General features: G+C 41.4%; 1 protein-coding gene across 1 annotated transcript in view; it reads left to right on the forward strand.

Annotated features, from left to right (window-relative positions):
* RYBP (RING1 and YY1 binding protein) overlaps positions 1 to 23,580 on the forward strand; it is a 52,745-nt gene extending 29,165 nt beyond the window's left edge. Inside the window, exons 3-5 of the mRNA XM_079964100.1 lie at positions 14,824 to 15,000; positions 15,449 to 15,547; positions 19,288 to 23,580. Of these exons, the coding sequence (XP_079820226.1) occupies positions 14,824 to 15,000; positions 15,449 to 15,547; positions 19,288 to 19,540 (529 nt within the window). The 3' untranslated portion in view covers positions 19,541 to 23,580. The remainder of the gene's footprint in view (positions 1 to 14,823; positions 15,001 to 15,448; positions 15,548 to 19,287) is intronic.
* The last annotated feature ends 1,706 nt before the right edge of the window (positions 23,581 to 25,286 follow it).

Below are 25,286 nucleotides of genomic sequence, written 5' to 3' on the forward strand. Positions count from 1 at the left end.
GTTGCCTCCCCCCCCCCACCAATGCTGTGCAGATACTGACTTTCCTCTTTAAAAGGTAAAGGGACCCCTAACCATTAGGTCCAGTCGCGGACGACTCTGGGGTTGCGACGCTCATCTCGCTTTATTGGCCAAGGGAGCCGGCGTACAGCTTCCGGGTCATGTGGCCAGCATGATTAAGCCACTTCTGGCAAACCAGAGCAGCGCACGGAAACGCCGTTTACCTTCCTGCCGGAGTGGTACCTGTTTATCTACTTGCACTTTGACATGCTTTCGAACTGGTAGGTTGGCAGGAGCATGGACCGAGCAACAGGAGCTCACCCCATCGCGGGGATTCGAACGTGGGTGGCACTGTGGGTTAAACCACAGAGCCTAGGGCTTGCTGACTTTCTTCTTTACTTTGGCTTAATTTTGTTGCTCATACAACAACTGGAGGCTCCTGGATTCTGAGAGGTGACATGTTCTTTCCCTTGCACACCAACTGTTGCTACCCTTGTGACGAAACAGAACTTTTCTGGCAGATCACTTTTAAGAGATTTAGGCTGAAGCACAGGTCCACCACTCTCTCCACAAAGTGGGCCTTCAAGAAAACTAGTTAATGACTAGTTTAACCATCTGCATTAGAATGGCATTCTTATGGCATTCTGTGGCATTGCCTTGAATTATAGCAAAACGGTTGGTAAGAATGATGGGGTATGGAGTGCTGCCAGTTGTTTGCAACCCGATTCATAAATCGATTAAAGGCTATCACCCCCTTCTTGATTTGCTGGTACTGCTTGCGGGGAACAACGGTGGCAGTACTCAGTGAGCGTGTGGATACCTAAGGAAGAGTGAATGAATTTTACCCTATTTTCTCAATGAAAACCTGGCATTGGAAGACAGCAGCCTGCTTGGGAGTAGGGCTACTGCGCATGAACACACATCTGTGTAATTGCTGCGTAGGCGACTGGGTGCCCTTTACACTACAGTTTGTTGGCATTTCTTTTGGATCAGTACGCTCTGTTTGCTTTTATGAATTGAGGAGAGTGACTAATTATTGAGCTTGTGGGTCGGGGGAGAGTGAATGTAACATTGTTTAGCTGGCGTTTTGTTAGTATTGTTTTATTGAAGATTTAGGAATTGTGTTGTTTAACCTGCAGTTATTATGTGTTATTTTGTCGTCGTCGTTTGCAGTGGAGGCAAAACATTTCTAAACATTTTCTCCTCAGAATCTCAAAGCCATACACTCTTTCCTGTCCTACACACTTATAAGCTGTGGATCACTCAACAGATCCTAATGCAGTAGTATAGCTATCGCAAAGAAGTTTGGTTTCTGTGCTTGGCTGAATATGTCTCCACTTCTTTCACCAAACCTGGAAGATAGTCTCCCAAAACTCAGACATAAAGGAGGTTGACTGTGTTTAGTCTGGTGTGATGAACTCTGCACAGGAGCAGAGATTATTATTTCACATTTTCAGGACTGAACCAAGCATTGCACATATGTTCTGCTGTGCTCTGGTGTACCCTGGCTCAAATGAAAAACAAAACAAAACAAAACAAAACATTTTTTGTCTGTTGGTTGGAATACTCAGTTCTTTTAATTTAGAGAAAATTTGTTCTGGATAATGAATAATTAAATTGATTTTTGGGGGGAGGAAAATTGTATGTAACTGGAAGCAAGTTTTACTCACATTTTAAAAGTTTTCAGTTTTTTTGCAATGGATGTGTAAACAATACATGAATTCAGAAACTTACGTCATGTGGTATGATTTAATTTCTAAATAAGAGGTATGGAGTCAGTTTTGTCTGAAAATCATACTTAGGCCCTCTCTAAATGGAAGCTTTTCCCCCTGCCCACAGATGAGAACAATTGTGTTGTTTGTTATTTAGAGAGGAGGAGACAGTGACACTTTGGACATGTCCTATGCAAATCATATTGTGATGAAAACAACAAGGTTTTTGTTTTTGTTTATATCCCGCCCATCTGGCTGGGTTTCTCTAGCCACTCTGGGCGGCTTACAACACATCAGACATTATAAAACAAAATATCCTATACAAGCAACAAACAAACAAACCAATAAATCAATAGAAACCAACAACAACAAACAGTTTACAGTTATACCCAAATTAAAATAACCACCAACCCCAACTAAACATTTATCCAACACCGACCTGACAAAAACAGAGGAACCAAAATTAGAACCATTTAAAACATTTTAAAACATTTTAGCCAGTTGCCTAACTCAAGAGTTGTTCCAGCAACGTTCAAGTGGCCTCCCAGGAGCCTCTTTTAGCTGTTCAAAGTGAGTGTGGGCCCTGTGGGCCACACTGGTTAGAGAGCCAGTGTGGTGTAGTGGTTAAGAGCGGTAGTCTCGTAATCTGAGGAACCAGGTTCGCGTCTCCGCTCCTCCACATGCAGCTGCTGGGTGACCTTGGGCTAGTCACACTTCTCTGAAGTCTCTCAGCCCCACTTACCTCACAGAGTGTTTGTTGTGGGGGAGGAAGGGAAAGGAGAATGTTAGCCGCTTTGAGACTCCTTAGGGTAGGGATAAAGCAGGATATCAAATCCAAACTCTTCTTCTTCTTCTTCTTCTTCTTCTTCTTCTTCTTCTTCTTCTTCTTCTTCCCCCTAGGCCAGGCAAAAAGGGAGTGGTCTTTCTTCCAACACTCAAACAGCAGCAGGTTAAAAACTTCTCACCCTACTACCGTATTTTTCGCTCTATAACACGCACCTGACCATAACACGCACATCATTTTTAGAGGAGGAAAACAAAGGGAAAAACATTCTGAATGAAACAGTGGATGTATCATTTTTGGGCTTCATGCTGTGGCCACAGACATGTGATCTGATGGTGAATTTGGGGTGACCCAATGCAAAAATCCTGAGAATTCCTGTGGATCCATGCTTTGTAACCACGTTTTTTGCACCATTGCAGCCCCAGGCAACAGTGGGTGCGTGATTTTTTTGGTGCAGGCTGTAGCCATGGACATGCTATGTGATTTGATGGTAAATTTGGGGTGACCCAATGCAAAGATCCTGAGAATTCCTGTGGATCCATGCTTTGTAACCACGTTTTTGCACCATTGCAGCCCCAAGCAACAGTGGGTGCGTGATTTGGGGGGGGCAGGCTGTAGCCATGAACATGCTATGTGATCTGATGGTGAATTTGGGGTGACCCAATGCAAAGGTCCTGAGGATCCATGTGGATCCATGCTTTTTAACCACGTTTTTGCACCATTGCAGCCCCAGGCAACAGTGGGTGCGTGATTTTTTTTGGGGGGGGGCAGGCTGTAGCCATGGACATGCTATGTGATCTGATGGTGAATTTGGGGTGACCCTATGCAAAGATCCTGAGGATCCATGTGGATCCATGCTTTTTAACCACGTTTTTGCACCATTGCAGCCCCAGGCAACAGTGGGTGCGTGATTTTGGGGGGGCAGGCTGTAGCCATGGACATGCTATGTGATCTGATGGTGAATTTGGGGTGACCCAATGCAAAGATCCTGAGGATCCATGTGGATCTATGCTTTGTAACCACATTTTGAGTGGGGAGCGAAGGAAAAACAAAGAAGGGACATGAGAGGGGTGTGCAGAGAAGCAGCTGGCTAAGAATGCAGAAGAGGGATTTAACGGAGGGAGGAAAGAAAGGCAAAAGTTTCCCCCCACCCAAGCCAGCCATCTCTCTCTCTCTCTCTCTCTCTCTCTCTCTCTCTCTCTCCCCCTCCCTCCCTCTCTCTCTCTCCCCCTCCCCCCTCTCTCTCCCTCTCCCCCAGCAGTACCGGAGCACAGAGACGACACTTTCCCCTCTTCTTGCCTGGAGGGGAGGAATGCAGGAGAGGGATTTAACGGGAGGGAGGAAAGAAAGGCAAAGGTTTCCCCCCACCCAAGCCAGCCATCTCTCTCTCTCTCTCTCTCTCTCTCTCTCTCTCTCTCTCTCCCTCCCTCCCTCCCTCCCTCCCTCCCTCCCTCCCTCTCTCTCTCCCTCCCTCCCCCCTCTCTCTCCCTCTCCCCCAGCAGTACCGGAGCACAGAGATGACACTTTCCCCTCTTCTTGCCTGGAGGGGAGGAATGCAGGAGAGGGATTTAACGGGAGGGAGGAAAGAAAGGCAAAAGTTTCCCCCCACCCAAGCCAGCCATCTCTCTCTCTCCCCCCCCTCTCTCTCCCTCTCCCTCTCCCTCTCCCTCTCTCTCTCTCTCTCTCTCTCTCTCTCTCTCTCTCTCTCTCTCTCCCCCCCTCCCCCCTCTCTCTCCCTCTCCCCCAGCAGTACCGGAGCACAGAGACGACACTTTCCCCTCTGCTTGCCTGGAGGGGAGGGGCTTTCCCTGCTCTTTGTTCCGTTTGAACAGAGGAGGGTGGGCAGTAAGACCCTGAGGCAGAATGGAGGAAAGCAGCCGCTTCCTCTTTTCAAGTTTCCCTTCTAAGAGACCCGCAATTTGATTTTTGCCTGCTTTTTCGGCTCCAGGGACCACACATTCGCTCTATAACACGCACAGACATTTCCCCTTCCTTTTTAGGAGAAAAAATCTGCGTGTTATAGAGGGAAAAATACGGTAAGTCAAAATGTTACCAGCTACCACTTGTAAACCACTTTGGGATTCACTTGAATGGAAAATGGCACAGAAATACACTTAATCTGAAATACTAAATAAATGTGAGTGTTGGAAGATTCAAGCCAAAAGTATTTCTTTACACAGTGCACGGTTAAACCATGGGATTAGTTCCTGCAAGAGGTGCTGATGACCACCAACTTGGACGGCTTTAACATAGGATTAGACACATTCGTGAAGCATGAAGCTATGCATGGCTGCTAGCCATGATGGCTGTGTTCTTACTTCCAAATGTGGTATGCTTCTCAATACCAGTTGCTGGGAATTGCAGGTGGAGAGGGCCCTCTTGCTCTCGGGTTATGCCTGTGGCTGGTTGGCCATTGTGAGAACAGAGTACTGGACTAGAAGGGCTTTTGGCGCCTGATTCAGCAGGGTCTTCCTGTATTTTTGCTCTGCTTGGCAATGAAAAGGGTTTCCCAGAATGATTTGGAACCCGCTAAGCAAAGGAATGAGAGGGCAAGAGATGTGGGATAAAGCAAACTGTTCTCAAGAGTTCCCTCTTTTTATGTTCTGGTTTAGTTGCCATTAACTGTTTACTCCTTTCTCTCCTCCTCTCACACCTGCTGCCGCTGCGTTTAGCTAGACATAGACAGCCACTTACTGCTCGGTTGCGGAGAACTGGCAGTGTTCATTGGTGGCAGTTTGGGCAGGGCTGCATGTGCTGTAATGACTGCGATGAATGCTGTGGGAGCAGAGAAGAAAAGCTTGGCAGGCTGCTGTCAGAGCCTGTGGCGCACATGTGAAATTCTCCAGCAGCAGTCTGTATTGGAGCAGCTGTGAAATCATGGAGAGAAGCCAGACAGCTTGGAAACAGCCATTCACCACTTAACCCTCAGCCGTGGGAGCCCATTTACAGAGGGGATAAATAAGGCAACATGCTACTCCTACCCCCTGCAATGTCTCCCTCCTGTTTCTAAGCCTCTCTTTCCTGATCTATCGAAGCCCCTTCAAGCACCCTTGGAACACTTGAGGAACCTAAGGCAAAGTAATCCAGTTAATAAAATGGACTTAGTTTTCTTATAGAAATGGCTAGAATTTCTGTTACATGCCTTCAGAAGATGACTGTTCAAAAGAAAAATATGCGACAATCCAATTAAAACTACTTCTTTTTAACTTGATGCATTTTCAAGCTTTGAATTCTCATCATAGAAATTATTGTCCTAATTGTGGTGATAGAGCTAATTATTTCATTGATGGTGGCATCTACACAGTCTATGTTTGAATCAACTCTACCTGTAGCTTTCATTCTGTGTGAGAGCTATAGCTGCAGAGCTAGAATTAGCCTACAGATGGAATTACTTATTTTTCACTAATTTTTAGCTGATAGTAGAAATGTGAGGTGCTGTTGAACACATCTGTATTTGCTTGTAGCAATGACGTCTGTGACGAGTTGGCTGAGCTGAAATGTTCATTTGATCAGTTAATAAAGCAGCTCAACATCTGGGAAAGAAGGAAAAGTTCAATTAAAACACATAAGGTGGGGTCTGGAAAGAGAGAATAGGGTTTCTGAGGATTGGAGAGCCCAAAGAAAATGAGGCTTTAAAAATGTGCAGAATAGGCAGTAGATGGAAGAAGCTTGGGGGAAAGAGGTATACAGCTAAGTGGGGCTAGGTACACAATTAACAGCACTCCCAATAATTTTAAGGAAAAAAAGTGAGACAAACACAACTACTTAGAGAGTGGGTAATTTAGAGTAGCAAGGGAAAGGGCATTTGATTATTTCCACTGCTGCATCACACTGTTGACTCATGTGGTCCACCAAGACCTCTAGATCCTTTTCACATGTACTGCTAGTAAGCCAGGTGTCCCCCATCCTGTATTTGTGCACCTGGTTCTTCTTGCCTAAGTGCAGAACCTTACATTTGTCCCTATTGAAATTCATTTTGTTAAGGTCATTTTGAATTCTGATTCCATCTTCCTCATAAGGTTTTTCTAAATTGTCGTAGGTATAATACTAGCAGCATATAAGTCAGGATTCGTGCATTTTTGAAACTTTTGGTCATCTTCCTTTTTTGAATAGCACAGCTGTGGGGGAAATGTACTTTTTGTACAGGGTATTTGTAATACAAGATGCTTGGCTAATCACAAGCTGGTAAGGGGGAGGCTCACCAGGGCCTAGCGCTACTTTTTGCCACGTGCATTTTCTTGGAGCAATCCTGGTTTGTTTCTGGTGGGAGAGGGCGATCGCTGAGGCTCCCATTTTGACCAGTAGGGTAATTTTGAATAATTTACAAAAAAATATAAATAAAACATGTTCTATGACTACTTTTTTACTGGTAGGACGGGAGCATGGATGTACCGGTAGCCAGGATTTTTGTTAGGGGGAATAGGCTTTTGTCGGGGGGGGGGCAGAACCTCAAATTTGTATTGATTTGTATTGATTTTTACTTATTTGGGGGATGGCAGCTGCCCCCCTGCCCTCCCTTGGCTATGTCCATTGGGGAGGGGCACAGGAAGGAAACAAGGTTGGAAGGGGGCCATGGTTGGAAAAAGGTTGGGAAACACTCGGCTAATATATTTTGTGTCCCAAGATGAGAAGTGAATGTAGAATTTCGGTTTTCAAGATTGGGCTAGAGCTGTAGAATGTACAGTTCTTTACTCATGCTTAAATCAGTGTTTGCTGGAGTTCTGTCCACTATTACTAAGCAGGCTTTGTGTTGTCTCTTTTGTAAAACATATACAAAATAGTATGTGTTTAATTGGCATATATGACAAATGTTAGCTTTTCCTCTATTGTACAAAATATCCTAACAGTTTTGAGACCACAGTAAGCAAGACCCCAAAAAATTGATTTTATTATTTTGTGCATAACAGAGGTGTAGGAAGAGGTAGTATTTTCTTTCAAAGAAGGAAAAGTTGAAAAACTAGGTCAAAGATTCAGTTTGAGAGGCATGAGGCTTCCATTCCTCCACTCTTCCCCGTTTCCCATCTATGAAACTCTTTTCTCACCCTCACCTGGTTCACTTGATTTTATATACCAGTGAGTGAGAAGCTGCAAATAATAATAATAATAATAATAATAATAATAATAATAATAATAATAATAAAAAATTATTTATTACCCCGCCCATCTGGCTGAGTTTTCCCAAATAACTCATTTGCTCAAAGGTAAAGGACCCCTGACAGTTAAGTCCAGTCGCAGACGACTCTGGGGTTGTGGCGCTCATCTCGCTTTACAGGCCGAGGGAGCCGGCGTTTGTCCACAGACAGTTTTTCCGGGTCATGCGGCCAGCAGGACTAAGCCACTTCTGGTGCAACGGAACACCGAAACCAGAGCAGCGCACGGAAACCCTGATTACCTTCTCGCCGGAGTGGTACCTATTTATCTCCTTTCACTTTTTGGCATGCTTTTGAACTGCTAGGTTGGCAGAAGCTGGAACCGAGCAATGGGAGCTCACCCCGTTGCGGGGATTCGAACCGCCGACCTTCTGTTCGGCAAGCCCAAGAGGCTCAGTGATTTAGACCACAGCACTACTCACGTCCAGCTCATTTGCCCAGTTTTATCTAAATCACACCTGAGAAGAAAGCAAAGCCCCTTTACACAAGAAAGCAATTTCCTATAAAGAATGAACTATTTTTTACTGATATTTTCCTGTGTAAGCAGCACTAAGTTTTTCTGCGCTTTTATGATGTACTAGAAAAGGCTGGCTGGGGTCAGAGGACTCGCATAGGAGAATAGCATACTATTTGGTCTGGTGTAATTAAACTCTTTTGAGTGGAATCAGTTTGCTTTTTTAAAAGGTTTAGAATCCTATTTGTTGAATTGACAAGTATTTTTCTGTGTTGAATGTGTATCAATTTAGATTTTGTGAGTTTAGCTCAGTTTTTTCAAGGAGATGACATGATTAATTGGGCTCTAAATAATCTAATACAGATCATTAATTGGGCTTTAAATAATCCAATACAGATCATGTTTATCATTCTCACTACTTAATGCAGCTAGTAATTCTGTCAAATTTTCATTGACATGGGGACGAAGTTGAAATCTGCAGACTGGTACACATTTAACTGTGGAGATCCTGTGGGGTATGCCTTTCTGTTAGTCTAAAAGCATTAAGAAATAACAGATTCTATCAACTTTTTTGAGCATTTGAATAATGCTAAATTATTGCTGGTGCTCATTCCATTCTGTCAGATATATGCGAATTTCTGCATATCATGATTTTTCTGGGTTTTGTTTTAAAAACTGGGTTTTGCATGAAATGGCAGATGAAGACAAAATTTTGACAAGAAATGCCCATAGCAGTATTTAAAGTAGCACCTGCTAAGCATTCTTCAGTGGCACTCCTTGCATCAAAGATAGAATGAAGTGAAGTTTAGAATCTCATATCAAAGCATGATTGTATCCATAGGTGTTGGAATTAATACTAATTTATATTATCTAATGTGCTGTACAGTTTTTGAAACAAGCAGCATTAAAAAAAAATCACACTGATTTTGTTTCTGAGCAACTGATTCATTTTGACTGCAGCAATTGAAAGATGAACAGAATACTGTATTTCTTATGGTAGATGAGTGTCTTTATATTAAGGAGGGGCTGGAACTCTCAAAATTGCTTTGTTTCATTCTGGTTTGGCTTTTACAGAGTATTTTATTGAACATGTTTTGTCTGGTAATTTTTATGAGGTCTTTCATAATTACAAATAATAAATAAAGTTTACTTTTCAAACACATGGCAAAAGTTTATCTGGTTGTGTAGTACACAATTGCATTGTAACAGAGTTCTTCATGTGGAACACAAAGTTGGGTGAATGTAGTTCAATTTTCCAAAGTCAGTAGGTAAACTTGTGATTTGCTTTGTGCTTTGTGTTACAGGAAGAGAAATCGCATTCATAAATGTTTAGGGACCCTTCTTACTAAAATATCTTCATAAGTAGCACTTTGGCAGCTCTGTGTTTTCATGTTTTGTTGCTTCATCTCCAAGGAAGGTTATATCTGTAACATTGCCATTCTGTCTGGTTAATAGTGGCTTTTAACTCTTAGATGAGTGCTGGAATTATCCAGATCTGTGAAAAGAAAAAATTATAACCATACTTTAAAACATACAGAAGTTAAAATACTAAAACAAATCCCTTTTAGATTAAGCTAAGCAGAAGCCAGAGGGTTTTCCTCTGACTCTCAGAAATCGCTCCTAGGGTTCTCTGTGATGTTCTTTATAACATACCTAGGAGATGCTGCTGGACTCCAACCCATATCAGTCGCAGCCAGAATGGCAAATAGGGATTATGGCAGTTGCAGCCCAACAACACCTGGAAGGTACCAGGTTAACCTTTCCTAGAGGAGATTGAATGATGATGATGATGATGATGATGATGATAATTTATTATTTATACCCCGCCCATCTGGCTGGGTTTCCCCAGCCACACTGGGTGGTTTCCAACAAAATTTTAAAATACAATGGTCTGTTAAACCTTAAAAGCTTCCCTAAAGAGGGCTGCCTTCAGATGTCTTCTAAAAGTCTGGTAGTTTTTCTTCTCTTTGACATCTGGTGGGAGGGCGTTCCACAGGGCGGGTGCCACTACCGAGAAGGCCCTCTGCCTGGTTCCCTGTAACTTGGCTTCTCGCAGCGAGGGAACTGCCAGAAGGCCCTCAGCGCTGGACCTCAGTGTCCAGGCAGAACGATGGGGGTGGAATATGGTCTGAAATGAGTTGGGCAGCAGCAGCAGCGATTCCCTTTGCGATCTAATAGGCACTCCAGGAAAGAGGCATCAACAGCCCTCAAACAAAATGTTCTTTATAATTAATTCATTATCATTAATCAGCACTATTATTTATACTGTTCAATGCCAAAACAAACCTCCAAACAGATTTCAAGTAGTAGACATACGTTTTTACATAAGGCAACTAAATTGATAAAGCCTACCTGTTTAATGTGAGGGCAGCGTAATGAACTTGGGGAAGTGTGTACATACATTCAAAATATGGCAGGAGTTATTCTAAAATTAAACGTATGGGGAAAGAGGCAAAAGACCTGGTAAATTGTATAGGTTGAAAGTATGCCTGCATTGTATAGGGTGGAATATAATAGAGGGTTATTATGAGATGGTGTCCGGCCCCATTATGAGGAGCATCTGGTTTGGAACAAATTATCCCCCGGGGATGCAGGGGAAATGTATATTATTGCTCAAATGAGGAGGATAGAATTTGGCATTGAGAGTTCAGGGACACATAATAGTAATTCAGAGAGGTCATAGCACCATAGGGTAAAACATGTGCCAAAGACATTTAGAGAGATACAACATGTACAAGTTATCTATATGCTAATGCTAGAAGCTTCTGAGTCAAGATGGATTTTTGGTCTTAGAGGACTGCACAGATACAGTGGGCATAATGGAAACCTTGTAGACAGAGTGGGGATGAAAGCCCTTTGAAGCCGCTCACTATTCTCCTTTCAGCCTCAAGCTAGTGGCACCAGGGTTGGGGAGACAACTCTCCTGTACTCCTCCACTGCCTCTGCCTCTTCACTTAAAGGACAAGTACAAGCTGCTTCAAGGAAGGCTTTTGCAAAGCATATTAACAGAGCCTCCAGCACTAAGCAGGACACAGACACCCCAATTGGCCAATGCAATGGAAGGGGGAGCCAGCTTGTTCTGGGCACGTGCCTGAGCTTACTGCATGGAGGTCTCTGGCACACCCAAACCCAGCACTCAGCAGGATCATACCATGTCTCCCTGGGCGCCAGCTGATGTGACAAGGATCTTGCTAGGTGCAAGTGTACAAGAGAGCTTTCTACAGGGAGTTCTCTCTCACGCACATGAACCCGGCCAGTTTGGAAGAGCATGTAACAGACAGTAAGGCACTACCAATGGGAAGGTTTCTTCCTTTGAAAGGAAGTGGGGGGAGTTCCCATTAGTAGCACCTTGCTACCTGCCTTGAAGTCCTGACTTCAAAGCACCAAATCCGTGAATTCATTTGTGACCCACTCCTGGGCCCGTGACAATTTTTTACATTTTGTGGCTAAAACTTGAATTTACATTTACTTTGGATAATAAGGATTTTTATGCAGTGTATTCACTTGGAATTATATTCTTCTTTGGAACTTTGCTAGAAATTTGGGTTACATTTTTAAGCCTTTACTTAGTTTTCTAGAGGGGGTCATAGTACTGCCATTTCATTTTAAAATCTACTTTCTAGTAAAGTGCCCTAGTAGAACCATGATGCACCAAGCAGAAGTAGGGGAGACCATAGCCTGACTCTATCCTGTGAGTATCTCAATTGGTAGACCATGAGACTCTACATCTCAGGAACATGGGTTTGAGCCTCACGTCGGGCAAAAGATTCCTTCCTTCCAAGGGATTGGACTAGATGGCCCCCATGGTTCCTTCCAACTCGACAATTCTATGATTCCTCAGTGCTGAAGTAGTTTTCAGGTAGTATTTAATGTAGTTTCTTGTGCCAGAAAGTCATGTTTGCAAATAAATCCATAGATGTTATTAGCCCGTGAAAACATTTATCAATAACGGTTTTCCATGCTAAGTAAATATCTATTTTCGGTGTTTTCTCCAGTAAGCATTGGCCTCATATTGTTGTTGCATATTGTTTCTCTCTATCACATTTTGATGTTTAAAAAGAAAGCACATGTTGTGCTAGGCATTCTGTAGACCTAAGCAGATTAGACTGGTTTCAAATTATATAGCAAAAGCATTGTAAACTGGGTGACACCAGCAAAAGGAAATCAAGGTCCCGTGAAGTGATGAAAATGTTTTGGTCAGCGAGGGAGTCGAAGATTGACACCTTACTTTTCTGCTGATACTTTCACAGTTCATATCTGCATCCTTTACTGGGAGCTCCCATTTTAAATAAGTACTAAAAATAGCCAAGGCTCTGTAAGTTTGGGTAGGATAATCTAAAAAATATGGTGTCAGCTCTGCAAGGATATAGTGTTTTGTGGGTGATTTCTCCTTTATTATACAATACTTTATTGTAAAGGACAAGATCAAACTAATAATGTCCAGTTATTCCATTTTGCAAAATATGAGGGATATTGCAAATGCTGATAGCAAATGAGATACTTGCCTACTGCTATTTCTTTGATGATGGAAATCTATATGCTTTGTATATACATGGCACTTCAGGTGATAAATGTTTAGCAAGGCTCCTAACGCAGTGGCAAGTGAAACCTCATCCAGGGCTCAGGAAATCAGTAGCAGTAGTCTTCTCTTAATTGTAATTGGCCCTGTCATTTTTGAATATCAAGCAAATGAAGTGGATTATTATTAGCTCTTGTTCCAGCTGAGAGCCAGTGTGGTGTAGTGGTTAAGAGTGGTAGACTCGTAATCTGGTGAACCAGGTTCGCGTCCCCACTCCTCCACATGCAGCTGCTGGGTCACTTTGGGCTAAACACACTTCTCTGAAGTCTCTCAGCCTCACTCACCTCAGAGTGCTTGTTGTTGGGGAGGAAGGGAAAGGAGATTGTTAGCCACTTTGAGACTCCTTAGGGTAGTGATAAAGCGGGATATCAATTCCAGACTCCTCCTCCTCCTCCTCTTCTTCTTACTTAGAAGAGTAACTGGTTGTTTTTTTTTTACTGTTTATTTAAGTGGATTGTATTGCTCTGGAGAGGGGCTGCACTGAGGAATTTGGGAATGGGTTTGACTGCTTCCTTTGCTGCTGCAAGCTTCTTTGCAGCCCTCTCAACACAACTATAAACTAATTTTTGAGATTTGGTACCCTGTTTTAGTTACTTAATATATTAACTTATGTATAAAACTGATAAATCCCCTAAAGGACATGTGCCAGGTCATGCGATCTTCATTTTCATCCAGGAAGACTAAAAAACTGACAAAGACAGTTCTAGGGTTAGTTTTCTACCCCAAGATACCTACCAGTGTATCTTGAAGTAGTAGAATGCATCAGACAGAGCTCATGAGTGTTGTGTCAGGAGAATAGCACTTTAATCTTCTCCCCTGGATCAATTTCAGAGATATTTTTCTACCCAAGCATAAGTCAAATGTGTCTCGGGTCTAGTAAAATGCCCCAAAATAAAGCCATGTACTATAGAATATCAGAAGAAGGACCTTCTGGTTGGGTTTTGGTTGAAAAAACACATGGGATCATTTTTTAAAACCACATTATGTTATCATTGAGGAAGAAAATGTAAATCCTGCAATGAAAAGTGCATCTGAGGTAGATTTTAACCCATTCTTTTTTTTACATACAAAGGCAAAGTTTTATGCCATTCACCAGATCAATTTCTATTCTCTGAATACACATTGCCAGAATGATATCTCTCACTGCTTTACCTACTGGAGTCTGTAGATGCCTGTGGTTGCAAATAAAAACCACACCATCACCTCCAAGTACTTTGGCTTGAAAATGTGTTGGATCTATAGACTGAAAGATTTCTAGCTGTTATTGCAGCAGCTACTTATTAGTCAGTACAACAGGCTCCTATCAACTTCAGTACATCTTTTATGTGCAGAACTTGCTAAAAATGCCTTTCATATTTGTTGCTTTCTTGTTGGCCATGCAGGTTTATATGTCAATATGTTATAATGATCATGGAAGCTTGCAGGAAATAGTGTTAAGACACAGTGCCAGTTGGAGGCTGGCAGAGACAAGACTGCTAATGGCACACTCAATGTACCATTTGTTTTAGATTTGCTCTGATTGACAATCGCTGTGTTGTAGTTGTCAGGCTTGTAGCTTTAGGGAAGAAGGATTTATTCTGAATAATTACAGTTGAATGAGACATTACTAACTCTGCTTTATATGTTTAACAATTTGCTAGTGTCCATTTAATGAAACAATACAAGCAGTCTGAAAGCTGTCTGTTGGCATAGCACTTCAAAGTGTAGACTGAATGAGTGTGATTTCTTGGCCTTCGGTAATCAGTGTGGCACATCTTCATCCCCAAACTTCTGAAGTGGCAGTTTTTCAGAAACCATGATGGCTAGAAATTTCCTAAAGAAGGAATACAGTGTGGCAGGTTCAAGTTCCAGGGCTGCTTCTGTTTGGGCACATAATGGGCAGGGTTTCATTCATTTATATTCTGTTAAGATCTGTTGAGATTTTCACTAAAATCAATGATGACAAGGATCCTCAATTTTATATACCTGTACAGTGAATAGTCAGAAAGTTCTTAAGTACCATGAACCTTACCTTTAACGTGTGAATGTACCACTTAGAAATACTGCTTGTTTTGATATGTTTGTTTTATTGATGTTTGGTTACAGTCACACACACACGTTTTATAAATAAAGTCATTGACTTTTTTTCTCCCCATCTCACCTCTTAGGAAACCTAGGATAAATTCTCAGCTTGTTGCACAACAAGTTGCTCAGCAATATGCTACACCACCACCTCCTAAAAAGGAGAAGAAAGAGAAGGTGGAAAAGCAGGAAGAGAAAAAACCAGACAAAGAAAAAGAAATTAGTCAAAGTGTTATAAAGAAGAGTACCAGCAAGAAGACCAAGTATGTTTCTGGACCTTCCTTCCCCCCCTCTGTATCCTCATGCAAATGATCTCATCAAATATGTTATGCTTAATTCCTAGAAATGTACACTTTTGTTCTCTCAGCCTTGAAATATCACTCAGATCCAGAATACCTTTAATTTCCAGGCACATTTCCACTGACGCTCAGATGATTTTATTCAGTCATCCTTCCCTTGCCCATGTCACCACAATCTCTTGATTCACTTGACATGTTTTGTCCTTTTCCAGGGTGGGTGGAGAGGAAAGTATATTATTATCTTCTGTAAGTGTAGCCTGTAGCTTTATTGACTAGTGGGAGGGTTGCATGCGTTCATTGCATCGTGACTGGGTGTGTGAAGGCACACTCTGGCACAAGTTGTCAAAGTTTCAGAGTTGATATTTTTACAGTATAAAGCCCTTTAGCATTTCTTCTTGTCTCCTTCTTTCAGGCCAAAGTCCGATATTGTGAAAGATCCCCCAAGCGAAGCAAACAGCATACAGTCTGGGAATATGACAACAAAGACCAGTGACTCAAATCATACCTCAAGGTAACTGTTTTAAAGTAAAGAACTGCGTGATTATAGGCTTGCTGAATTAGCGTTTCTATTTGGAGTGGGAAAATATTTAGGTTCCATGCTACTGAACGGGGAGTGGGGTGGTAATTTTTCCTTGCAACCCATGTATTAGCTTACTTCCTTGAATCATTGGGTTCAGGGAATGGAGTGTGACAAGGGGTTGTGCCTCAGATTATTATTATTACTTTGCACTGCCATTTTCTGGTAGTTGTGGTGTTATAATTAGGGATAATTTCAGCTCACCAATTCAGATACAATATACGAGATTGTGGACACTGAATGTTTGGTATTTCTATAACTTGTGTGTGCCGGGACCTGCAGGCTGTCGGGCCTATATAGTGGTAATTGCAGTTTCCCTTTCACAAGATCACCCCCACAGTAGAGGCTGCAGCCTCCTTTGCGAGGTCTGATTCCATTGCCCATCAATAGGCCTCTCATCAAAATGGGAAAGAAAGGATAGTTCCTTTGAGGCTTGGGTGTCAATACCCTAGAACAAAATGTACATGTGGTAAAACAAATAGGAAGCTTAACACCATTCCTTCTTAAAAGAGCTGCCACAGGTGACTCGGATTGTCAATCCTTTTTTCAGTCCTTCCTTTGCCTTCCACCCCCCCCCCCAACCCACTACTTACTTATTCATTAGCATAATACCTGCTGTCAGGGGCTCAGGGGCAGCTCTGACACCTGCTTTTCCCAGAAAAAAAATAAGAAAATTACCACAATGTCTAGTTTTCTTTTCATTGCTCTTGCATGCAGTTGAGAGTGGGGGTGGGGTGGGGGAATCATTGCCAAAGAGAACAAGGAAGCAAATCCAGATTCTATAGCAACTTCTTTTTCTGGCAGTACTTATGAGTTACCTTGTTAAGATAACATGTGAAATGACCATTAATGCCATCTAAATGCTGTTTCTTTCATTATAAAACATGCAGACAGAATGTCTTCCAGACAGTTGTAGCACCTTAGCCAATGTGATTTGAACCATTTAAAGCTTTATTTCAGTTGGTAAACTGAGTTTTCCTTTCTCTAATTTGTTCTTTGGGTGGAGGGGCAACTACCGGCCAGTTTGGCTTTAATGGAAAGCTACTGTGCTGGCAATTGTAGAGTAATAGGATGAAAATGTTTTTAGTGCTATGCAGCACTGGATATTCCTTCTGTTTTTAATCCTTTTAAAACTGAGTAACTCCCTCAAGTACTTCAAGCTCTACTCATCTACAAACGGTATTTGCATTTTTTTCACAATATTTTGATTCCTTGTTTTGGGTTGTGGCTACTACTTTATGGCATATTTTTAACTTTGAATTTTAAATAAATACCCTATGTTCTTAAATAAGGTGGCAAGCAAAATTACTGAGAGATGTTAAACCTAGATTTGAGCCATTCAGACCCTGACTTGAAATTCCTTTTCCTCTGCATGCGTAAAAGTAGGGTGCCACGAGGGTGTTCCTCAGCGTGGTGCATCATCAAGCGTAAGCACATTGAAATTAGGAAAGATGGGCTGTGGAAAGATGAGATGTGGCTCTCTGCTTTATTAAAGCATCCCAGCCTGTCTAAAATTACATGGCAGGGTGGGGAACATCCTACCTGTGAGCCCAATTTGGCTCGCCAGGCTCCTCATTTTGCCTGCTAGGCTGTTCTGGGCAAGCCACACCCACCTACAGGTGGCAGATAAGAGTGGGTCTTGGCTAAAAGGGGCTTAGCAGACACTCCTAATTGGCAACGTCTGCAGAGCCCCTTTTGCAGCACTTCCCAAGCATCCAGCAACTAGCTGATTTCTGGGTGGTTTGCAGATGTTGTGCAAGGGGCTTTGCAAGCCCTATGCTTGATGCTTTGGTTGCCTGGTAACCAGCTGAGTCCCACCAGTGGAAGCCCTGTGCAAGGACTTCTGCTTGAGCAGCAGGGCTTTCCCCGGCACCCCATTGGCTTGGGGTGGGCAGGTGAGAAGAACCTCCAGAACAGGCCAGTGGAGAGGAGACAGAACTATTTCCCTATGCATTTGTTTTATTGCTTTAGACTGTGGGTCTAGGAGATGGTTTCCTTTAGAGTTGAGAATTTCAGGAAGGGGGAAGTGACCACTTAGTTACCTTGGCACAAAAAAGCAATCTTTTTATTCCCTTGGCACTAGGAGATAGGCTTACTTGAAGAAGTAAGTGACTTATTTGTATTATTAATTTTATTGTATAATAAGATACTCATTTTTGAATCACTTCCTATGAAGCATCTCAAAGCAATTTAGCAGTAGAATAAAAAGAATTTTAGAGCAATTGCATATATACAAACAATTTCAAATCCAATACAGATATGAACTGGGAATACTAAGAATTGATAAGGGTGAAAGGAGGTTCAGGGTCAATATTCTTATTGTTGCTGGCATGGTCAGATAAGGTACTCAAAACTGCGGGCTATACCTAATATTAATCTTACTTGGAGTAGATCCATTGAAATTCCTGACCATGGCTTAGATCAATTAATTTCAAAGTGTCTACTCTGAGTTGTATACAAAACCTCATTTGATGAATAAAGTTTGGTGCTGCTGACTCTGTTCATATATGTATTAAGGATTGATTAAGGATTATTGTCCACAACCCATACTTCCCAGCAGGAGATTGACCTCATATCTTTAACTGAAGTGGTCATATATTTAAATTAAGGTCTGGGTGTTGCAGAATCGCCAAACTAGGAGAAGAGTCTGCATTGGACTAAATTTGGCATCCCTATAAAAATAACTCCTTTTAAAACTGCTACTGGTTCTAGTTGTATTAACCCTTCTTACCTTGAGTCAGCTATTTAAGATTTGAACTCCTCCCAAATCTCCCCATAGAGTACCTTTTTTAGCTGCTGCAAAGCAGCCACTCACGGTTTCTTAAGATCTTAATTACAGTAGTTACAAACATAGGACTGCCTTCAAATGAATCCACTTCTTTGTACTGTGTTGTTGTTACAGGATGAATGCACTGCAGCCACATGAGTTGGCATGTTGATTGCGTGATAGCATGAACTCTCTAAGAGGTTCATGAGCTATAAACTGCAACTTTCTATTTCTAGACAGGACAGAACTAACGATTTGCATAATGACTGTGAATTTTTCAAACCTTGTTTTCTCCAGGCATATTCAGAAGGGACTATTGAGCAATTTTCTACATGGCTTATTTGGGTTGCTTCTCTGTATAAATTCCCAGCAGGTGGAAAGGAATGCCAAGTTGTGCTGGTGCCTGTGGTGTTTGTAGAGGCAGAGATCCCCTTTGCAAATGACATCACCACTCGCAGGTGCTTTCTTGTGGTTTTGTATTGCAAAATCACGGCTTTGGGGCACTTGACAAGATAACGAATTCCAAGCACAGAATCCTTGTATTCCGGAAGGGACCCTGAGGCTTTCTTGATACCTAGATTGTGCTTGTCATATTTCCGTTCTTTCTGGCTAAGCTCCCAAAATTGATTCCCCAGCTACGTGTGCTCACTGGGGATTGAGCATGCTTTGGCGAAGCCTTTCTGGACTCATAATTTAGAGAGAGCAAAAGGTCAGGTGTTGAGTGGGGGGAGGGGCAGCAGTTGATTCGTTTAATGCATAGCCATTCATCAGTGGGCTGATACCTCTGCTGTCTTTTGACCTGTTCCTTGAAAGTTAGCTGAGAAAAAAACAACACATTTTAACAGAAGGCTCATCTGTTGTCTGTATTTGGTATTCTTTTTTATGATTCTTCTTTATTCTTATTAAGGCCCAGACTGAAAAATGTGGACAGAAGTACCGCCCAGCAGCTGGCAGTCACAGTGGGAAACGTCACAGTAATTATCACAGACTTTAAAGAAAAGACTCGCTCCTCCTCCACATCTTCATCGACAGTGACCTCCAGTGCAGGATCAGAACAGCAGAATCAGAGCAGCTCGGGCTCAGAGAGCACAGACAAGGGCTCGTCCCGCTCCTCCACGCCAAAGGGCGACATGTCCGTAGTCAACGATGAATCCTTCTGAGAATTGCACATGGAATTGTGGGGAACTCAATGAAACCAGGGTATGAAATTCAAAATATTCCATCTGTCCACTAGGCTGTAGTCCTGGGAAAGCTGCCAGTGCCACTTTTTCTCTTCCTCTTCCTGTGCTTCAACGTACTTTATGGACATCGTCCCCTTGAACTGATGACACCAGGATCGTTTGAGAAGGCTACGGGCATCCGGCCACCGACGAATATCGCACCCTGACAATTACTTTTTGACACTTACGTATTCCATTGTTTTATATGATTTTCCTAACAATCATTTATAATTGGATGTGCTCCTGACTCTACTTTTTTATAAATCTGCTGTGCACAGTCGTCCCGCCCCCATGAATATTGGAAGCTTTTTGTTTTGTTTTGTTTTGTTTTGTTTTGTTTTGTTTTGGGTGAGGGGATATGATGCGGGTGGGAAGGGAGGGCTGCCGGAGGATTTTTATTTATTGTATTCACAAACTACATCCTCTCATTCTTCTCCCCCACCCCCACCCCAGCATATCCTGTTGAGTTCAGTTCTCCCTCTTCTTCCAGTTATACTGTGTACTATCAGTTTTGATATAAATTATATATAAATATAAATATAAATAAATATATATAAATAAATAAAATATATATATAGGGTTATTTGAAACCAATACATGGAAACGCTGGTGCTTGAAACACTGTGAAGTGAAACAATTTAAGATCTGGGACGGTGAGTGCCCTTTGGAAAGTGCTTAAACAAAACCGGAACCAGTTTTAGATTAACAAGAGTGTTCCTGGAGGTTCAAATGGAGATAGGACCTGGCTTTCTTCTTGTGCTTTGGCTGAAGAGTACTGGACAAAGATAGATGTCTATTTTCTTATTTTCTGTTCCTTTTTTAAAATCCAAAAGGTGCTCCAGGTAACTTGCATTCCCAGTAGGATATCTACAAAACAATAAAATTCCAGCCTTTTCCTACAGTAGTGTACAAATTTTAAAAACTGCAGTCTACACTGTTTTCAGAATACCTAGTATTAATGTACATGATGGCTGCACATTAACGTTGCCTAGTTCTCGCATAACTGATCTCACTTTAACTGTTTCACAACTTTTTATCTAGCCATTGTCCAGCTCTGTATCGGTTATGGGGGGGGGGGTAACATTGAATATCTACGGGGCAGGGGATATCTGCTAGCATTTGTGATTTAAGGCAGCCAACAGCCTAATATTGAGGGTGCCACCCTTGCCCCTGCTATCATAACTAGGCCACTATGCCACACAGCTTATTCTCAATGCAAATATTTTATGTCTGACTCTGCTCTTTCATTTCTAATTAATTCATTGTGTATCCTGAGAGATCGCTTTTTTAAAAACAACAACAACAGCAGTCCGTCATCAAATGATGATGTCTTTGGATTTATTGGTGTTTAGACATGTCTAGATAAAAATAAACTGCTATGGGAGCTAAAGTTGAGAAGAACTTGCATACCGGCAAGCTAGGAGCAGAATGGCCAAATAGCTTCTTATTCTTTCTAGTAAGGTTTTTCTGAGTGTAAGCTGCTTTCGTTTCAAGTTGTGTTGCAGTTTTTTCCTAGCTCACATGTTACCCTACTTAAAACACTAGAATGAAGTGATGGAACACTGTTTTAGAAAATTCATTGTGCGTGTGCTTTTTTAGGCGACCCAGAGTGCTTCGCTGTAATTTCAGTAGCCCCTTTCCCAATTATCAAAATGGATACCCGGTGGGCCACTTGGCAGAACTCGGTGCTAGAAAAATTACTGTACTAATTTCTTGCTTGAAATATATAAATTATTTCTGTTGTATAGCGTTGCATTTTTATCAGATTAGTTTTAAGTAGCAACAAACACAAGCTCCTCTCATATCAATCTTAAATTTTAACCTATGCTTAACTGAATAAAAGCCGCTCTGCTCAAAGAGGTAAGATTAGCAGAGCAGTGCCTTGGCAGCTGCAGTTCAATTCTGAAAATGGTGGGTTTCTCACTGTTCATATATCGAATTATTCTTTTTTGAACTCTTATTCTTAAAAGTATTTATTAAAAAGAAAAAAAGAAACAAGAACCAAAGGAAAACCAGATGATTCTCGTAAGCTCTGAAATACAATAGGTGTAGTTTTTAATAGTCCACATCAATCCACATTTTTTAGCATTGGTATGATATTGTAAAGACATTCCTTTTCCAAGTTTTCCTATTCCTTTAAAGGATCTCAGGGAGGTAAATTGGTCAGCCATAATTTATTTTTGGAGAGAGAAAAAAAATAATTTTTAAAGAGATGTTTTGAACTTAAGTCCCAGATGTGTGTATTTTGCACAGCTTTTTTAAAATGAATGAACCAGAAAGAATTAGGCCTATATGCATTTGGCCCCTTCCCAGCAAAAACCTGATCTACAGGCATGGGCAATAGGAGTGCATCTTCAGTGGCTTCCTAGAATAAGGCCTTTGGAGTAGGAAAAAAACTGTGTGTGTTGAATAAAATTGCTCAATATGGTGAGCACCACCCACCAAGCGCTGCTGCTCCAGTCATTTTAGTGCAGCTTTTTGTGGGCCGTCATTCAAATAGTGCATAGCAGCAGGGGTTGGCGGGTTCTGCCTGATGGAATATGCCCTTTAGGTTAGGTAACAAAAGCTTTAACAGTAACAAACTGCTCACTGGCTTACCAATTCAATGAAATCCTCTTTGGGTTTTCTTTAGTTTTCTCCCTTTTTAATATATATATATATGTGTGTGTGCCTCTGGCATATTAGCCTGTTAGAATAAAGTATGCAAATCTGTCTTTGGCACAAGTGGTGTGACTGAACTGCATTTGGCTGAAATTGTCAGCTAAGCATTCAAACTTCTTTTGGGCCGCATTTTTAGCTGTTGCGTTGCGAACTCTGCAATCGATAACAACAACCCCTCCCTTTTCTTTTAAAGAAAAGCATGTTTAAAAATGGAATTTCCTTCACTTTTCTGCATTTCAGTTAGCCATACAGTAGTTTTGAGAGCATGTTTTTAAAATACTAGTGTAGAAGAAGGGCCAGAAATGCTTCGTAGCAAGTGGCACAGAAAGCAGGCGAGGACAAAGCACAGTGTTAACATTTGCAAGTTTCAATTTTTACACTTTATATATAGACACACAGACAAACACACACACACACACACACACACACACGTGCACACCATACGCACAACAGCTTGCTTGACTTGCTCAGTTTGAAATAGTCATGCAAAGGGAACAATAAGAATAAGAAGAAAACCAATTGGATAGGCAGTTTTGATTGAAAATCTTTTGCTTGTTAAAAATCAGTTAGATTTAAAAATTGGGCAGTAGTTGTACTCATTGAGACACTTCCATCTGCCTTATCAGTACCATTTTCAGTCTACTTTTTTAAAAACGACAAGAACCGTAAACGTAAATTATTGAAAATTTATTACTTGCTGACTATAATAACCTTTGCTTGTATGTAACCGAAAAAAATGGTTTTAAGAGCCAACATTTAGAATATGACAATGGAGCTGAACAGTTTTTAATGCGCAAGCAGTTCTGTTCTTGTGTATGACTTGTAACCTTAATTTACTGTGTAAAGATGGTTACATTATTTCTTTAGCTTTGTTTGTTTGGAGACAAATAGAGAATGCTTGTTTAAGTATGTCAAGACATAATTTTATCTTGTGGATTTTTACGTTAATGTATTATACGAGCTATATTTTTCATTTGCCCAGAAAGACAGCTTGTATAACGCTTTTGAAAGTTTTCTGCTCTGTAAAGTCTTTAGAGCTGACAGTCCTGTTAAGTTTGTTTAATCTTCATGCTAAAAGTGTCAATGGTGGTTTTGTGAACTGGTCAGAAAAATTCACAGGTCTTAAATGTTTTCGGAAAATTTATATTGGACACTGCTCTTTGTCTAGCAAATAAAAGATGTTAATATATTCCTGTTACCGGCATGTGCACGACTGTTATTAGAAGCCACTTTATCATTTTCCTGCTTTAAATAGAAATGTCTATTTATGAATTCTGCTTGTAGTTTTTTCACAAATAAAATAGTAACATTTAATTAAACCTGAATTTCTATTCTTTGGTGTTGAGGAAAGGACTAGTCAGTTTGCTGTGCTAGCATGTTTGATTTTGGTATTGCTTAATTTACTTTGTTTGCAAGAAAAAAGGGTATATTTATTGATATTTCAATTAAGCAAATCTGTGTAGACAGCTGATCTTGTTAGATTGGATCGTGTGTCAAGCTTAGTGAAACTATGTTTTAGTGTGAACACATAAGCTTGTGAACTACTAGTATGTAAAAGGTTTCCTGCACTGGACTGAATTAAGCCACAGCTTGGCTTAGTTTGCTGGATGATGGCTGTTATGCCAACCAAGGCTCATGGTTTTGCGCTCTCCTGACTTATCGCAAGTTGTGATGAAGGATTATTTTGGTTTTGGGCTCATTCTTAGTCTGGAAAGAGCTAAACCATGAGCCCCGGTTCAGTCTATGTGCTAAGCCAAGTGTGGCTTAGTATGATGCAATAGCAAATTGACCCAGGAGAAGAGAAGCAAAATGGTTGTGTTCTCTGTCCTGTGAGCTCACATGTTTGACCTAAGCCTTGGTTTAGCTTAGCCTGATGTCCAAACCAGGTGTCTTTGTTTCCTGTACTTAATCCTACAAGTGACAGTCTGTATGTACTCAGAATCCCAAAGACCTTGAGACAGTTAGATAGCTGATCATTTGAAACGTTTTAAGGTGGCATCGTGATATACTGACAGTTTCGTTCTCTGAAATACTACTTTGTGGCCATGTAGTACATCAGTTTTTGATTTTGTGTTTTAAATTCTTTGTGCTTTTCTGGCTCTTTCAGTAGTGGAAACAGGTTTAAACAGCAGCAGTAAAAGCTAGCTTTAAACACTTGTGACTGGAAGAGCAAAGCCACATATTGGTTAGGCAATTTTTTCCTGCCCATTAGTACCTATCAAAGGTGGCAATTCAACTTTTCTGTTGAAAGGGAATTGCTATGTCTCCATTATTCAGTAGTAGAGACGTGTTATCTTTTCAGCAACCAGAGTTTGAGTGTGGGTATAGAGTACTATTATATGACATATCTGCATCTGGCATGCGATACAACTCTCTATGCCATGTGGCAAGCTTATGAAACTGAGCAGCAGCACAATCCTATACAAGTGTATCATAGATACACTTTCCGAGCACAATTCAAAGTGTTGGTGCTGACCTTTAAAGCCCTAAACAGCCTCGGTTCAGTATACCTGAAGGAGCGTCTCCACCTCCATCATTCTGCCCGGACCAGCGCCAAGGGCCTTCTGGCGGTTCCCTCACTGTGAGAAGTGAAGCTACAAGGAACCAGACAAAGGACCTTCTCGGTAGTGGCGCCCGCCCTGTGGAACGCCCTCCCACCAGATGTCAAAGAGAAAAATAACTACCAAACTTTTAGAAGACATCTAAAGGCAGCCCTGTTTAGGGAAGCTTTTAATGTTTAATAGGTTATTGTATTTTAGTGTTTTGTTGGAAGTCGCCCAGAATTATTTATTTATTTATTTATTTATTTATTTATTTATTTAATTATAGAATTGTAGAGCTGGAATAGATTACCAGAGCCATCTAGCCCAACTCCCTGCAGTGCAGCAATCTTTTGCCCAACGTGGGGCTCGAACCCACAGCACTGAGATTAAGGATTCTCATACTCTCCTGACTGAGCTATCCCATTGAAGAACTTACTCCTATTTAAGAGAAATCACCCATACTTTGGTCTTTCTATGTGGGC

This window comes from Podarcis cretensis (assembly GCF_951804945.1).
Source record: "Podarcis cretensis genome assembly, chromosome: 2".
NCBI lineage: Eukaryota > Metazoa > Chordata > Lepidosauria > Squamata > Lacertidae > Podarcis > Podarcis cretensis.